The 18,296-nt window shown below is 32.9% G+C and overlaps 1 protein-coding gene across 8 annotated transcripts in view; it reads left to right on the top strand.

Annotated features, from left to right (window-relative positions):
* NBEAL1 (neurobeachin like 1) overlaps window positions 1-15,178 on the top strand; it is a 240,173-nt gene extending 224,995 nt beyond the window's left edge. For 6 of the 8 annotated variants that reach the window (XM_057503678.1, XM_057503677.1, XM_057503676.1 and 3 more), the window contains one exon: window positions 5,544-15,178. In XM_057503678.1, the coding sequence (XP_057359661.1) occupies window positions 5,544-5,820 (277 nt within the window). In that variant the 3' untranslated portion in view covers window positions 5,821-15,178. The remainder of the gene's footprint in view (window positions 1-5,543) is intronic. The other 2 variants (XM_036927881.2, XM_036927879.2) reach the window with 1 other exon arrangement.
* The last annotated feature ends 3,118 nt before the right edge of the window (window positions 15,179-18,296 follow it).

Genomic DNA, 18,296 nt, shown 5'->3' with positions numbered 1-18,296 from the left:
AGGCTGTCATTTCCCCATTGTATGTCCATGGCTCATTTATCATATATTAATCGACCGTATATGGTTGTGTTTATATCTCAGCTCTCTAGTCTGTTCCACTGGTTTGTGGGCCTGTTCTTATGCCAGTATTAAATTGTCTTGATTACTGTAGCTTTGTAGTAGAGCTTGAAGTCAGGGAGTGTAATTCCCGCTGCTTTATTCTTCCTTCTCAGGATTCCTTTGGCTATTCGGGGTCTTTAGTGGATCCATATGAATTTTAGAACTATTTGCTCTAGTTCATTGAAGAATGCTGTTGGTATTTTGATAGGGATTGCCTTGAATCTGTAGATTGCTTAAGGGAGGATGGCCATTTTGACAATATGAATTCTTCCTATCCATGAGCACAGGATGTGTCTCCATTTATTGGTATCTAATTTCTCTTATGAGTGTCTTGTAGTTTTCAGAGTATAGGTCTTTCACTTCCTCGGTTAGGTTTATTCCTAGGTATTTTATTCTTTTTGATGTAATTGTGAATGGAATTATTTTCCTGATTTCTCTTTCTTCTATTTCACTGTTAGTGTATAGGAATGCAACAGATTTCTGTGTATTAATTTTGTATCCCGCACCTTTGCTGAATTCAGATATTCTGTTATTTTGGAGTGGATTCTTTAGGGTTTTTTATGTACAGTATCATGTCATCTGCAAACAGGGACAGTTTGACTTCTTCCTTTTCCAATATGGATGCCTTTTATTTCTTTGTGTTATCTAATTGCCATGGCTAGGACCTCCAGACCTACGTTGAATAAAAGTGGGGAGACTGGGCATCCTTGTCATGTTCCCAATCTTAAAGGAGAAGCTTTCAGCTTCTCACTGTTAAGTATAATGTTGGCTGTGGGTTTGTCATATATGGCCTTCATTATGTTGAGGTACTTGTCCTCTATACCCATTTTGTTGAGAGTTTTTATCATGAATGGATATTGAATTTTCTCAAATGCTTTTTCAGCACCTATGGACATGATCATGTGGTTTTTGTCCTTTTTGTTGAGGTAGTGGATGATGTTGATGGATTTTCAAATGTTGTACCATCCTTGCATCCCTGGGATGAATCCCACTTGATAATGATGGATGATCTTTTTGATGTATTTTTGAATTCGGTTTGCTAATATTTTATTGAGTATTTTTGCATCTGTGTTTATCAGGGATATTGGTCTGTAATTTTCTATTTTTGTGGTGTGTTCGCCTGGTTTTGGTATTAGAGTGATATTGGCCTCGAAGAATGAGTTTGGGAGTATTTCCTCCTCTTCTACTTTTTGGAAAACTTCAGGGAGGTTGGGTATTAGGTCTTCACTAAATGTTTGATAAAATTCAGCAGTGAAACCATCTGGTTCAGGAGTTCTGTTTTAAGGTAGTTTTTTGATTACCAATTCAATTTCTTTGCTAGTTTTCTGTTTCTTCCTGGGTCAGCCTTGGAAGGTTGTATTTTTCTAGAAAGTTGTCCATTTCTTCTAGGTTATCCAGTTGTTACCATAAAATTTTTCATAGTATTCTCTCATAATTCTTTGTATTTCTGTGGTGTCCATTCTTGATTTTTCATTTCTATTTCTGATTCTGTGTATGTATGTAGACTCTCTTTTTTTCTTAATAAGTCTTGCTAGGGGGTTTATCTATTTTGTTTATTTTCTCAAATAACCAGCTCCTGCTTTCATTGATTCTGTCTCCATTTTATTTATGTCTGCTTTAATCTTTATTATGTCCCTCCTACTGATTTTGGACCTTATTTGTTCTTCCTTTTCTAGTTTCATTAATTGTGAGTTTAGACTCTTCATTTGGGATTGTTCTTTCCTGATGTAGGCCTCTATAACAATATATTTCCCTGTTAGCACAGCCTTCGCTGTGTCCCTCAGATTTTGTGGTGTTGAATAATATTGTCTCCATATATTGCTTGATTTGTTTTTATTTGGTCATTGATCCATTGACTATTTAGCAGCATGTTATTAAGCCTCCATGTGTTTGTGGGCTTTTTCGTTTTCTTTGTGTAATTTATTTCTAGTTTCATGCCTTTGTTATCTGAGAAGCTGGTTGGTAAAATTTCAATCTTTTTGAATTTACTGAGGTTTTTTTTTGTGGTCTAGTATATGATCTATTCTTGAAAATGTTCCATGTGCACTTGGGAAGAATGTGTATCCTGTTGCTTTTGGATGGAGTGTTCTGTCGATGTCCGTTAGGTCCATCTGCTCTAATACGTTGTTCAGTGCCTGTGTCTCTTTACTTATTTTCTCTCTGGTTGATCTGTCCTTTGGAGTGAGTGGTGTGTTGAAGTCTCCTAAAATGAATGCATTGCATTCTATTTCCACCCTTAATTCTGTTAGTGTTTGTTTCACCTATGTAGGTGATCCTATTGGGTGTATAGATATTTATAATAGTTATATCCTCTTGTTGGACTGACCCTTTTATCATTATGTAGTGTCCTTCTTTGTCTCTTGTTACTTTCTTGGTTTTGAAGTCTATTTTGTCTGATATAGGTACTGCAACTCCTGCTTTTTTCTCACTATTATTTGCATGAAATATCTTTTTCAATCCCTTTACTTTCAGTCTGTGTATGTCTTTGGGTTTGAAGTGAGTCTCTTGTAGGCAGCGTCTTGTTTTTTTATCCATTCAGTGACTCTATGTCTTTTGATTGGTGCATTCAGAGCATTTACATTTAGGTTGATTATCGATAAGTATGTACTTATTGCCATTGCAGGCTTAAGAGTGGTGGTTACCAAAGGATCAAGGGTAATTTCCTTACTATCTAACAGTCTAATTTAGTTCACTTAGTATGCTATTACAAACACTTCCTAAAGGTTTTTTTTTCCCTCCTTTTCCTTTTTCTTCCTCCTCCATTCTTTGTATGTTATGAATCATACTCTGTACTCTTTGTCTGTCTCTTGGGTGACATCTGTTTAGCCTTAGGAATACTTCCATCTATAGGAGTCCCTCCAAAATGTACTGTAGAGGTGGTTTGTGGGAGGTAAATTCTCTCAGCTTTTGCTTATCTGAAAATTGTTTAATCCCTCCTTCAAATTTAAATGATAAGCTTGCCAGGTAGAGTATTCTTTGTTCAAGTCCCGTCTGCTTCATTGCATTAAATATATCATGCCACTCCCTTCTGGCCTGTAATGTTTCTGTTGAGAAATCTGATGATAGCCTGATGGGTTTTCCTTTGTATGTTATCTTTTTTCTCTCTCTAGCTGCTTTTAAAAGTCTGTCTTTATCCTGGATCTTTGCCATTTTAATTATTATATGTCTTGATGTTGTCTTCCTTGTTTCCCTTGTGTTGGGAGATCTGTGCACCTCCATCGCTTGAGAGACTATCTCCTTCCTCAGATTGGGGAAGTTTTCAGCAATTACCTCCTCAACAACACTTTCTATCCCTTTTTCTCTATCTTCTTCTTCTGGTACCCCTATAATGTGAATATTGTTCCATTTGGATTGTTTACACAGTTCTCTCAATATTCTTTCATTCTTAGAGATTCTTTTTTCTCTCTGTGCCTCAGCTTCTTTGTATTCCTCTTTTCTAGTTTCTATTCCATTTGCCGTCTCTCCTTCTACATCTGTTTTGCTTTTCAATCCCTCCATTGTTTGTTTCATGTCAGATATGGAATTTCCTAATGATTGAGTCACCATCTTAAATTCATCCCTGAGTTCTTGAATATTTTTCTGTACCTCCATAAGCATGTTTATGATTTTTATTTTGAACTCTCTTTCAGGAAGATTGGTGACTTATTTGGCCCTTTTTCTGGGGTTTGTGAGATTTTGGTCTGAACCAGGTTCTTTTGTCGTTTCATAATTCTATATGGTGCCCAGAAGCTCCAGTCTCTGGAGCTGCTCAGCCCCTAGAATGAGGTTGGGGGTCGTAGGGGACCAGAGCTTGTGCCTGGGGGTACGAAAGATTTGTTTTCTGATTCCCGTCTGCATTGCCTGTCCCCAGTATCACAGCCAGTGGGCCGAGCACACAGGTGTAAGCCTCTGTGCTCGGTGTCTCTAGCTGTTGTAAGGGGGGCCTCCCTCTGGCTGGCCTGATGCCAGCGCAGTGACTGCCAGTTTGCAAGCCGGTGGTGTCAGGCCAGGAGGAAGGCTTGGCAGGCTGCTTGTCACAGTGGGGGCCTTCGAGCTGAGCGGCCAGCCAGGGGAATGGAGCCTCTGAAGCTCCTGAAAGTTCCCCATCTTCTGGGCACAGCGCACTCATCCAACCTTGTCCAGCTCTCCCTTCTCCCGCACAGCAAGCTCCGTGCAAACTCCACCCCTTCAGCAGCTCTCTCACTGCTAGGAAGCCTCTCAGACCACCTGCCTTTCCTCTGTCACAGAGTGGCCGGATGTTGATCCTGTCCTCCACAAACAGCCGAAATGTCAGTCTTTCTGGCACTCTGCCTGTCCTAGCTCCCCAACATCCAGAGCACCACATAGTGTAGGTTTCTGTTCGCAAAGCAGATCTCCAGGGCCAGGTGTTCAGCAGTCCCAGGCTTCCACCCTCTCCCCACTCCATTTCTCTTCTTCCCACCGGTGAGCTGGGGTGGAGGAAGGGCTCAGGTCCTGCCAGATTAAGGTTTTGGTACGTTACCCTGTTACATGAGGTCTGCTCTGTTCATGAGGTCTGTATGCAGTCTGGTTCAGCCTTCTTTCCTGTTGCTGTTTTAGGGTTAGTTGTATTAATTAACCATATTTTCTTACTATTTCTAGTTTTGGAAGGAGTTCTCTGTCTGACCTCTCACGCGCCCACCTTGAATCTCCTCTAGCTCCCAAACCTTTCTTAGAAATGATTCCCTGATCCAGGGTGTTATGTCTTACTGCATTCATGTCAGAAACACTTTTGTACCAACATTCCTTCCTATTTTTTGTATTTTCCTTCTCATTTTTGTCATTCTTTCTCCTGTGGTAGAGCATAAAGTCCCCATTCTGGTCATGTTTTTCTAACCAGGGTATTATTAGGAAAATCCCAATTAGAAAACTAAAGGGATCTTTTAGCAGTTTAGTCTAAATCATAGTATATACATCATAAGAGTTTTCATTCTCTAATCACAATAGCTGTGGCCTTTTTCTTAATGAGGTGTTTATTTTTGTATCACTATATTTTTAGATATTATATATTATTTGTCATTTTATATTTTATGTTATATATATATTTTATACATATGTATCACATATTTTGTCTTTTTAGACAAAGCAAATACACTAAATTTATTGACCTTATCCCTCCATACACACACACACTTCTTGAGCTTTTGTCTTTTTTATCCACCTTAACATTCAGTAATCAACAAGGTGAAAATCCTTTAGCGAGGGCTTATGTATATAGTTATAAGAAAAACAACTGTTAGAATAGAGAAAATATCTATTAAGTATTTTAAGTACTGCTATAAATGTGGGCCCTTGTATAAGTCACTGAGTCCATCTGAACCTAAGTTCCCACATCTGTAAAATTAGAAGGCACAACTAAATGAAAAGTTACCTTCCAGATATAAAGTTCTGTGAATCTACTGTATATCCATGTAATTGTATGTGTGTGTGTTCTATTTTTCTTCTAGCTTGGATCTCTCCATCGACCCATTAACCATGAGATCGCCTATCCACTGTGTTTGTGTAACCAAAGAATACAGCCATATTCTTGTAGGATTAGAAGATGGCAAATTGATTGTTGTGGGTGTTGGCAAGCCAGCCGAGGTAAAACGTAGCATCAAGAATTTCATTTCTCGTACTGTTGGGGATTCCTTTGGTGGTTCTTCATTCCAGATGAATCAGAAGTCTCCATTATGGATAAACAAATTAAAAAACAAGTTTGATTTTTCAAAGGGTAGTGAATGAAGAAGGGATAAAGCTAGTATTCAACAGTGATATTTATATTATGCTATAATTGAAAGCACACATTTGACAGTGTCCTTCTGTTATTCTATATGAATAAGAGAGTTACTTTTTTCACTACCTTTCTAAACCTCGTTTCAAGACCACTACTTGGATTTTTGATAAAAGCTTTTATAAGAAATGAAATATAAACTTAATGAAACTATTTAATTTCAACAAATACCCAGCATAACTGTATGTCAGTTGTCCTTATGTAAAAACACTATTTTTTACTTGGAACTACAAATACCCACATATAATATGTTAATTCTCAATGTGTGTGTCCTATAGTTACTGTAAATTTATTTTTCAGTGGCTTGTCAATTAGTAAATATTCATATATCAGAAATCTAATGCTATTTGTAAGAAAATTTAGTGGCTCTACTCCACTAAGTAATTTAGTGATTGTCTAGAAAATTACTCTTATTACATAGAGTCAAATTAAGCAATGTAAATTTTTATTGAAGCCATCAGTCTCTTCTGAGAAATCTAAAACATGACATATCTAAGGGTTATTATTTCTAGAGAAGACATTACTGTATAACACACTGTCACTGTTTCTAATAAACCCATCATAGATCATAGGAACCTTTTTTTCCTTGTGATTTTGTTAGTTTCATACTCTTTCAGAATATTATTTTAATGAAAGAGAGGTCTTATTAACACAATTGCAACAATATTTACTTTCAGGTGTGTAACAGTCTTCCAGACAACCTCAGGAAGTTTATATATTGGTGTTTCATTTATATTTAAAACAATTTAAGCGTTTTAAGTAATATAATTTCTTGATTAACTTCTTAAATAAATATTGCCCTCCTGTCCTATGCTAAAATAATGTTTAAGAACTCTGTTCAGATTCACTGCAAATATATTTCGCTTTCTGAGGTTTACTCAAGTGACTTTTCAACTTGGCTACCCTCCCCCTACGTAAGGTAATTTGTCAGTTTCTGATTTCACTGAATCTTTTCAAATGAATCATTATGTGCACACATTTTCTTATAAAGATTAATTTGGGAAAAAAACATCTAAGCAGATTCATTTCATAGGCCTAAACCAATGTTCAGTAATATTTATCAAATAGTTTTTTGTTCTCATTGACAGATCTATTACACATACAATCTGAATTGTGTACAGATTTGGCACGTACAAGTATTTTTTATCAGTTTTTCATCTTTGAATGTACTAGCTGAAGTAGTAAATAATCTAACTGAATACTTAGAATCTTATATAATTAAAATATAATTCTATGACAGTGTAGAAATTAATTAGATCAGCACTTAGTTGTGAAAATATTTGTTTCAAGATCTATTTTTATCTAAAAATTCAAAATCTTGATTAATGTGTATTTTTAAATCATGTCAATTTTTATATATTAGACTGTCAGTATGAAATTCATATTTATAAATCAGGTGGTAAAGTGGTAGTAGGTTAATGGAAATAATGTTTCTGGAAATACATCTAGAAATGAAAATGAAAAACAAGCATGGCAAAGTGTCTTTGCATGAGGCTTGTCTTTTATCACTCCAATAAATGTACCCTAGAAAGTAATAATTAAAAAAGGATGGCAGATGATTCATCAATAAAAAGTTTGTACTTGGGATAGTAACTACAACAAATCATATGGCTAGATTGAAAAATGTTTCCTTTGTGGGGTTTTTTGCCCTACCTAGATATGTAAGCACTTTTAGAGGGGCTTTATTCACTGATTCAGTTAATATTTAATTAATAATTATTATATACTGAGAAGTATGCTAGGTGGTACAGAGTTAATGATGGACAAGTGATTCTTATCTTTAAAGAGCTTATGCTGTTATTTTCTAAGTTACTTTTCATCTTTTGTTACATATATTTTTTAATTCTTATATCAGAATATTTCAAAATTTATTTTCAAAATATTATTTTACTTATTACCCTTGTGATTGACATTAATAGTACTGCAAATACAAAAGGAGAAAATCCTCAAATGTATGTGTTTCATTAGCTAGATTAAGTATAATTTAAGAATACTATTTTAATGAAGTAAAATACATTTTTGTTAATATATAAAGGAGGGGATCTGGTAATTTTGATATAACTGGGATATTTCATTTAAAATTTACATATTGCTGTTAGACCTTTTACAACTGAAAGACAATCAGTGTAGAAAAGCCTTTCTTTACCTATAATTAATCAAGAATCATTAAACATGTTAATAATTCTGCTAACAAAACATTTCCTCCACATCCTATAAAATCAATGTCTTGTATATATATTTGATTCATTTTTTTTTCTTGCTTTCTTAATAACATCTATTCTTCATTTCTCTGGATTACTTTAAACAGATGCGCTCAGGTCAGCTTTCTCGAAAATTGTGGGGATCTAGCAAGCGGCTCAGCCAGATTTCAGCAGGAGAAACTGAATATAATACTCAAGATTCCAAGTGATTGTTATTTCCATATTCTATCATGGATAACTGAAACTTTCGACTTACTGCTTTGTCACTTTAACCACATCTCTCAACTATCTGAAATGTTGCAAGGGCTTTTATCCTTGAAAATCATTTAGGGATTATCAGAATTTGGTATGACATGTGTATACAGACAAAGGTTGTATATTATCTACTTTAAAAATTCCAGTTAACATTATTGAATCTAATCTTATTAACTAATTGTTCATCTACACTAAAGTAGATTTGAGAAAATTTATTTGATTAGATTTAGTGGTCCATTCCTAAAGATCATTGGATCCATTTTTAAAAACAAACTTCTAAAAATGAAGAAGTTAAATTCAATTTGTTTATTATTCTTAACAGGAAAATTTAAGTTATTTACACAAAAGAGTACAAATAATGAGACAATTGAGAGACATGGCTTTCCATACATCCTTTAGTTAATAATTTTCCTATTTACTGACCATTATTTTAAAAAACATCAGTTTATTTATGGAACTCCTGATTGAGTAATATTTTAAAAGAATCTGTTTCATAACTGGATTTTAAAACAGTATAAATTCCAAGTTTTCATGATGGGTTGAAAATAAGACTATTGAAACTGGTACACTGGCACATTCCACTACTATTTAGCACATTACTAATGAGATTTTAGTGAAATATATTATTATCCTTAAGTAATCAAGTTTAAGGGAATAAGAGAACCTAGAGATACATTTTGTAGATGTATTTTATTAGTAGCATAAATAAGGAAAAATGTTCATTATGATTTTGACAGTTGGGTCATGTTAAGTAGGATTTGCAGCATAATTTGTATCTACAAAGTTTGAATTTTCTTGGCTTTTCTTTACTAAGCAAGTACTGTGATTTTTCCCCCAGATATTAAAGTGTTAGCAATGAAACGCAAATATATTAAGTTTTTACCTAGGACTTTTGTGTGATTGATGAATGAATTGAAAAGCATAGGCATAACTTAAACTAGTCTTTAGATATAGTGGTATTTTTAAATGTGCATTTCTTATTTCATGCTATATATAAATTTTAGAATTACAATGAATTTTATTATACATAGCTAAATGATATATTTTGCTTTACTATTCAAGATTTTAAAATAAAAGGTTGATAGATATATTTTGGAATTCAAAGGGACTGTTAAACCTAGTGCTTTTATAAGCTCCTCTTTTGAGTTTGGTCAGAGAGCTTTTATAACCATAAGTGTCCTTTATCTGAGATTCCATAGGTTTTGAGGAATTTAAGAATCCCCCGAAATTATTCAAAAAGTCTGTATATTAACTCATTTTTTCAGGAGTGAATGGTTGTGTGGCTTTCTTAAAGTGGTATATGATCAGAAAAAAAAAGCTTTTGCAATAATATCTTCTTAAAGTAATATTCCTTTTATTCCACAAATCATAAATTTCTTTATATCCAATTGTTTTCTCAGCTGAATCTTTTCCCTCTTCAACTCTTCCCTGTTGCCCACAGTATCTAATACTCTTTTCTTTATAATCCTGTGAGTGAGTAAAAATTGTTTAAGATGTGAAGGGTTCTGTTTGGGAAGCTTTTTGAATAGATTAGATCTATTTGAGTGAAGACTAATGAAAGGTTGTATAAAAATTTTCTTTCCAATTACTTAAAATCCTCTGGTTTATTCAGAAAAAAAGTTATGTTTAGGTGAACAATACTGAAATAAACTAGTGCAGTGAGTGTAAAGTAGAACATAAGTAAGTGTGAAGGTTTCCTTCTTGAGGACTTCAGGAGTTTGCGGTGAAAATGTCTCAAAACAAATCAATAGACATAATGATGATTTACTGAGACTTACTGCTTCTTCGAGTTTACTTCATTCTATTTCCTTTTTTATCTTACTCATTTTCGTAGGTTTCAAATCAGCAGAACCAACACGATTGAGTTTTGGCATTTTAAAAGTTGATTTTTGGAAAAATGATTTCTAAGTCAAAACTTTAGAAAGTTCTCTTTTGCTTATTTATCCAGGGATTTTGGTATAAGGATGCCTTTGTTATTTTTAAGGTCATTTAATACTGGTTTTGGAAGTCATTTTGGATGCTTATAAGTTACAAAAAGTTTATCAGGGAAAAATTCCTAAATTTATGGTGTTTACTTTGCTGCTTTTTAGATGGGGGAATTGGACAAGCAGTCTTCATTTTATAGCACAAATAAGAAGCATCTTTGTTCACAGTAAAATAGATACCCTACATAGACTAACAGTAGATGTCAGAACAGTAGAATTATTATACCTTTTCCAAAAAGTAAAAGCCAAAAATATAGAACTTCGAGGAAAATCTTTGTCAGCAGTCTGGAAGAATAGAACTTAAAAAGTTTATCTAATAAACAAATACAGTAGAACCATTAGCTGAATAATATATTCCTCATTTAAACATTTTAGCACATTGAATTAAAAATCACTAGGTAAAATCACTGGAAAGATATACTTTGGGGAATTCTGGTCTATTTGAATGTTATCCATTGAAAGTATTTCTATATTGTAAAATGGGAGAAGTTAACAGTATCATTAGAATGGAATAAACCAGTGGACATTTCAGTTGATATGAAGATAATATCTCAGACAACCTTCAAAATTTGTTATCTTTGAAGAGCTTCCTATTTGCTTCTGTTTCTTGACACTGGTGATGATAGAAATATCAGCATCCTGGTGATGGGGAGATAGATAGACTCTGAATTAATGACTTCATGTTTAGAAAATGAGGTCAAATATTAAAACATAATAGCTGTGTTCACTTAGAAAATAAAGAAGCTTTATAAAACATTTTTTTCAATTCTCCAGATCAATATTCTGTCATTACTTAGATAACACTGGAGGAGAGAAGAAAAAGTCAATCAGGGCATGAAAATTAGGAAGGTATATAAAGATGAAGGTAAGCCAGTAGATAGATTTTTAAGCCTGTGAAGCTTGTCAGCTATGAGTAAGTTTCTGTCAATTTCCTTTAGGTCATAGTGCTTTTCTTAGGTCACATCCTTTTGTAGGAGAGAAAATGCCAAATACTCACTTGTTATTAGCAAGGAACATCAGTGAGGCTTACTTTTTTCTCTGTGTAAGGCATATAAGAATTATCCTTGAAGAACTGGTACTATGAATCAATTTTATGCTTCTGAATTCTCATAATTAGAATTTAGACTTGGAAGTTGAATCTTAAACTAAGGTGTTTTATGTTTTGCTTGAGTAAGAGTGGGCAGAGAAAATTGTTCACTTGAATACCAGATTTTTATTTAATCATGACAGACACCCAGCCTTATAATTTAAATAAATTTTATATTGTTACTTTGAAAGAAATCACTAAGGGAAATCTTTTAATTGACTTTAAAGAGATTAGGTCCTTTTATATATTAACATTTATAAAATGAGTAGCATTGTCATTGTCTTTGTCATCTTTCCAATGAAAAGATTCAAGTACATAGACTATGTTAAATATAAATATTATATAAATATTAAATAATATATAATATGTAATACACAGTGTGTGAATGTGAAGGTTGGTCTCTCTTCAACTACATCATTAAATAACTCTCCTCTGTAAATAAATAGTTAAACCTGTCTTTAGGATTTAAGTTTTGACTAAAACAAGAAATGAAATCTAATCTGTTGTTTTCCTTTATTAGTCAGACTCATAGATTGTCTGAATTGCTGTTCTTCTCATCAGCTGAAATTGTCCTTTCCCAGTAAGTCTTAATATTTGATTTGCTTTAAACTTGACCCCCATCCGCAACATTGTTCTGGAGAATTTTCCTACATCAGATACCTGCTGGTACTTTTTCTGATGTAATTAAGCAACAACAATATAGTGTTACCAGTCATCATTTCATTATTAAAATGTTGGCCACAGCCTTACTTCTTTAATTTGAATCTAGCATTTTCTAAGCCAGTGCTTTTTAATTGAGATTGCAGATTAGACTTATCTGTGAAGTTTTATAAATACAGAAATCTGGGCAGTGCTCTGGACTTCCTGAATCTCTTTACTTGATATTCTTGGAATTAAAAAATTGTGTTTCTGAATTATTATATTAAATCTTAAGAGTTTTCTTCATAGAAACTATGTCCAGCCATTAGATCAAATTAGATCTGATATTCACAGGCCTATCTGAAAAATAGTTTAATTATTATCATAGGAGACATTCTGTCCAAAATTTGCTTGGGATGGCTTACTTATCTTTGTTTTGCATGCCATAGAAACCACCAAATTTCCTTTTTAGCTGAATTATTCTTATCATAAACTCTATTCTCACCTTTCACAGTTGAAATTGTAACTAATATTTGCCTCCAAAAAGTGTTTGCTTTTATTAGTTCCTAGTGACTATCAGTGAATATTGCATATTTGAATTAACTAATATTTTAAAGTATTAATAAGAGCATGAGTAATAAAACACTAGATTTAAAACAATTAAATTTTTTATAGCCTTGATGGCAGTAATCAATAGTTTTCCTAACTAAAAATCATTGGATAAATTCCCTAAGTACTTCTGATGACTTTTGTAAGTATAGCCTCTGTGTGGAAGTAATTTTTAATATTTTATATGAAAAGTACTAGTATTACAGAAAATAAAGCATTAACATTCAAGATATTAGGCCTATTGAAATGATTCTGTTTTCTACATTAGAAATACAAGGCTATTGTAGGTTAGAGGAATTACATAATTTTCTTCAGTATTAGAACCTTGTGTATAAGTGGTTATATATCACCATACTTTTCTGTAGGTTGTACTAATTCATCAGACACATTTTCTTAGATTACCTCACTGACATTTGTCACATGTGGATAGTTTCTAAACACATCATAGGGTGTGGACCTATGAAGCTAATGACTTTAGTGAAAAACAAGAGATACAACTATATTTAGTTTTGTCTTAATGCCTATAATCTTATGAACTGAAAATTCAAATGAAAAGAACAAGTAGAAATCACTAATTCAACATTTGTTTTCCATAGTATAGTTTTAATATGCTTCCTTGGAAGCCTATTTTGCAATATTACCATAATAATAATAACAACAACACAACTTTGGCATTGAAAGAATTACCTATTCATTTTTCAAAGTTGACTGTGAGTTGAGTTTTGGATGTTTGTGTGTGTATGTGTGTTTTTATTTATAATAGCTGTCTCACTATTTAAAATGTTTCACTATTTTTGAATGTACAGAGTGATTAGCTATTTGAAAATAATACTACAATGTAGCATTGTAATTTGAGTATAAAGGAAAGTTAGGATTTAAACAATGTTGCTCATGTGATTATATATTAATGATAACATAATAAAAAAGTTAGGATTTAAGTAGGATTGAAAAATAAAATTATATTTTATTGATTGAATTTTAAACTTTAAAATGTCTTACTCCAATTGGACCTTAAAATTTTTATTTTGGTAGTAAACCATTTCAGCTTAATATGTGTTAAAACCAAAGGTCCTCTGGTAGCCAGTGTACTAAGTAGTTAATGTAAAAATGATGTTTTTGATGTTCCTTCTCTTGAAATCATTTTCCCACACTAAGCAATGTGTTTTAAGATTTAGTGGGCTCAACCTACAACTTCAAAAAACAATCCTCTTCTATTTTGAAAGGAAAAAAATCTATTATGCGAGTCATATTATTTTGCTATTCAGAATGCTTTAATTATATTAATCAATAAACACTTCAGAAAGTGTTTCTGGTAAGGAAATACTAGTTGTCTTAACTGAAAAAAATTTCAACTTCCTGGTTTCTTACATAGGCATTAAAAAGAATAACTTTATTTCTTCTTTTGGAATTTTGATTACTTTGTCTTGAATAACTTTTAAAATATTTAATTATAATAATTTCTACACTTCTCCCAAAATTATGGTATGTTATAGATTTTTACTGTTAAGGATCTTTTACATTCTAGACTGTTTTTTCCCTATCCTGCTTTTTTATTGCTCTCTGTGATTCCATCACCAAAAATTTCTTGTGGCTACTGTTTATTTTGTATTTAGCTTTACATAATTGTTTAAAAAATCATGTGACTGGTCTTTTAAGAAACCCCTAATAGGCAGGCATGACTTTCTTTCCCTGAACTGTTTGCTTTTATAGACTTAGAACAAAAAATTCAGCAGAAAGTAACCAAGAGGTCTAGTCAGACAGTCATTTTCTATCAGATGGATTGCTATAGAGGTGAATCTATTAAGGCAGAGAAATATCAAATACATATGATTTGTCTCATGTCACTTCTTCTGGGACCCAGATTAAATAGGAGCATTTCAGTGTTACAGAGGGTGACAATGACTTTAATGCATATATATGCATATTGTCACTTCAGAGTGGGATTGTTGAAAAATTGGAATGACTGGCTAAAAAAAAATACTTGCAAAGCGTGCTGCTAGTTAAATATTTAAAGAATTCAGAAAGTTGCAGTTATTGTAAAATGTTCCTTCTCATTTATTTTACTGGAATTGACCATTAAAAAGAATATTAACCCTTATTTATATCTTATTACTGACTGTGCAAACTGTGATTCAGTGAATATTTGTATGCCAAAAAGGTTTTAAAGTTGAGAAAGTTTTAGATTTAATGAACATGTGTAAATAATTTTGATTAGTATTCTCATTATAATGACGTTACTCTTAATTTGGTGCAATACATTCTTGCCTTCCTCATCCTTTTAAAGTTAAATGGGATGTATGTTTTGTTTTGTTACTTTGAGTGCTATTTTAAAAATTTTCAGTGTGTATATAAGCTAATGTTTGATTTGTTTCTGTATAGCATGATTGAGATAATAATTGAAAATTTTGCACTTTTTTAATCCTTTGGAAATTTATATCCTAACAGTTTTTAAGAATGTACATTTATTTTGTACATTAGCTTTGTACATGAAAATGGGTTTAAATCAAATAAAAAGATGATGCTAGTTTCTTCAGTTGATTTGTAATTCTCAATTCATAGTCTGATTAGAGCTTAACCTTGGCTGAGTTATTTGATTAGACAAGGGATTAAATACAATATTTATTAAGCAGCAGATTGATCACTTCTTCTTTCTTATATGAGTAGTATTTCTTCTGAGTCCTATGTGCACAGGATAAATGTTATGTTAATTGACCAATTTTTGTCATATATAACAACAGATATTAAACCTGTCATTTTAAAGCTACCTCAAAAGCAGGAAATGATCATAAGCCATAAATCTCCATTTGTAATTAACCAAATAATACATTACATTGGTTAAAAAAACTTTTATTTTCATTCATAAATGCTTTAATTCATCAACTTTGACAGTCTAAATGTTGGCCTAATCCCTCTGTGTTTGTTAAGGTTAATAGAACCTAATCCATAATAGGACAGAATCTAAGCTCTGTTCCAGGTTCTTGCTTGTGCTTTTGTGTCAAGATCCCGAATACGAGGACAACATAAACAAACATCAACCTTTTTCTATCCTAGCACCATGTGTGCACTATACTACACATTTATTAAACACACTTTCCTGGAATTGGAAGCTTCCTAATGATTCATCTGGTGAGATTTCTCAGTCACAGGACAATCAAAGCTGAGTCAGTTACAGGCTTAATTAAGACTGCTTTGCTTTTGTGAAATAAGCCCATAACACCATACTAAGCATCAAATAAATGTATTCCTTTAACACAAAAATACAGAAGCTTCTAGTTTCTCTTCACATATCATTCATTTGTTGACAATCTGAGATTAAATGCATTTTTTTAGCTATATTGTGAATTTTTTTAACTAATATTTTTTCCTTCACAACTAAACTCAGAATGAATTTGACAGTCCATTCAGTTCTTGTAAAACTCTACCTGCATAGTGTCTGGTGCATTTTGTAAAGTTGTACCCATTCATTGTACCTTGCCAAGATGGAAAGTGTTATGGGAAGGCTACAAAAGAATAGTAAATTACCATTATTTATAGTCTATTCATAGAAATCCTCTTGGAAAGTAAGTGCCTACTTACATTGTTCAGTTTTAATTTATAGGCCAAATCATCCTTTAACAACAAATCATGGATTTTCAGAAGGAAATAGTGTGCCAAGTCATCCATTATGCATATGATAGGATCATGAAAGAGAAAGGTGGATTTAATTATTGAGCCTAGAACAACAATAGTTTCAGAATCCAGTTTAAGCATTTTTGTAAGGATACTCTCGGGCAACATCACAGAGGCATTTACAGATGGGAAACCCATGAGAGCTTGCTTACCAGACACTTTGAGCACATTGTTAAGGCTGAAGAAGAGAACTGACAGCTTGAAAAACAATCTTCATCACACATCTAAAAGGGATTATGCAGATCATCTTGGAACTTTAAGTTGTATAAAAGTTTGAAGAACATTTATGTGAGAAAAATCTCAATTTTTATTGAAAATAAAAGTCATTTTAATATAAACAGTTCGGTTGTATGCAAATACTTTGGTTTTCCCATATTGATTAAGTAGTGGTTCTATTAATTAAGTTTTATTAGAGCCATAATCCTGTAGAGAGATTCAGATACAGACTTTCTCAGGATAGTAATACCTTTATGAACTTTTCTTGGTTTAGGATCTGACCCCATCAGTATCATAAATATAATCAAGCTAGGTAATGTTAATTAAGTTCACCAGAGTGACATATATAAATTACAATGCAAATTTACTAATTTATTATGCGCTATATTAGGTTCCGGTGCTCATTCTTTCTGAAGACAACCTTATATTCTTTTCTTTCTCACAGTTGTCTTATATACTATCAACAAATCCTAGTATACTGAAGTAACTACTATTTTTTAAATATACTGAAGCTACAAAATGCAAATTTTGATCTGTGGTCAGCAGTATTGTGCAAGATTTTGAGGTATTATACCTCTAGAAGACAGAAGGTGATGTAATGGAAAGGGCATGGACCTGGAGCAAAAGAGTCTGGCTCAAGTTGTTTCTACTATGACCAGCTCTGCGACAATAAGACACTTACCCTATCTGAAACAAGTTACTTCCTATACAAAATAGAGATGTTAGTGATGACATACGGGTCAAATGAAATAATGTGAAATAATCAGAAGTGAGAAATATACCATTGTAATACACCATTTTAATTTCACAATTAAAAAGTAGGACAATTGGCATATCATTGGTTGAAATGATCCAGACTGTTGCTATGTATATTTAAGTATTGGGTAACAAGTACGGAGTTTTGTAATAAGAATTCACTGAAGGACTAATAATAAATTATAAATTATTAAATGAGGGAATGTACAACATACATTAAGGCAACACAGATTTTAAAATAAAGGGAAAAATATCATTCAAGGGGCTCAGTGCTTGGATTACCCTCAACAAAAGAGAAATCTCTATACTTCCCTGCCAGGGTTAAGCTTTATTTATTTATTTGTTGTTGATTGATTATATCACTGATATACACTCTTATGAAGGTTTCACATGAAAAACATTGTGGTTATTATATTCACCCATATTATCAAGTCTCCCCCATACCCCACTGAAGTCACTGTCCATCAGTGTAGTAAGATGCCACAGAGTCACTACTTGTCTTCTCTGTGCTACACTGTCTTCCCTGCGACCCCTCCAGATACACACCATGTGTACCAATCTTAATACCACTCAACCCCCTTCTCCCCACCACCTTTGGCTGCTAGTCCCTTTTTGGAGTCTGTGAGTCTGCTGCTGTTCTGTTCCTTCAGTCTTGCTTTGTTGTTATACTCCACAAATGAGTGAAATCGTTTGGTACTTGTCTTTCTCCGCCTGGCTTACTTCACTGAGCATAATACCTTCTAGGTCTATCTGTGTTGTTGCAAATGGTAGGATTTGTTTTCTTATGGCTGAATAATACTCCATTCTGTATATGTACCACATCTTCTTTATCCATTCATCTACTGATGGACACATAAGTTTCCATATCTATGCTATTGTAAATAATGCTGTGGTAAACATAGGGGTGAATACGCCTCTTTGAATCTGAGATCTTGTTTCCTTTGGGTAAATTCCTAGGAGTGGAATTCCTAGATCAAATGTTATTTCTATTTTTTGTTTTTTGAGGAACT

This window comes from Manis pentadactyla, chromosome 6 (genome assembly GCF_030020395.1).
Source record: "Manis pentadactyla isolate mManPen7 chromosome 6, mManPen7.hap1, whole genome shotgun sequence".
NCBI classification, from domain to species: Eukaryota; Metazoa; Chordata; class Mammalia; order Pholidota; family Manidae; genus Manis; species Manis pentadactyla.
This window is presented reverse-complemented; position numbering and strand designations above follow the sequence as displayed.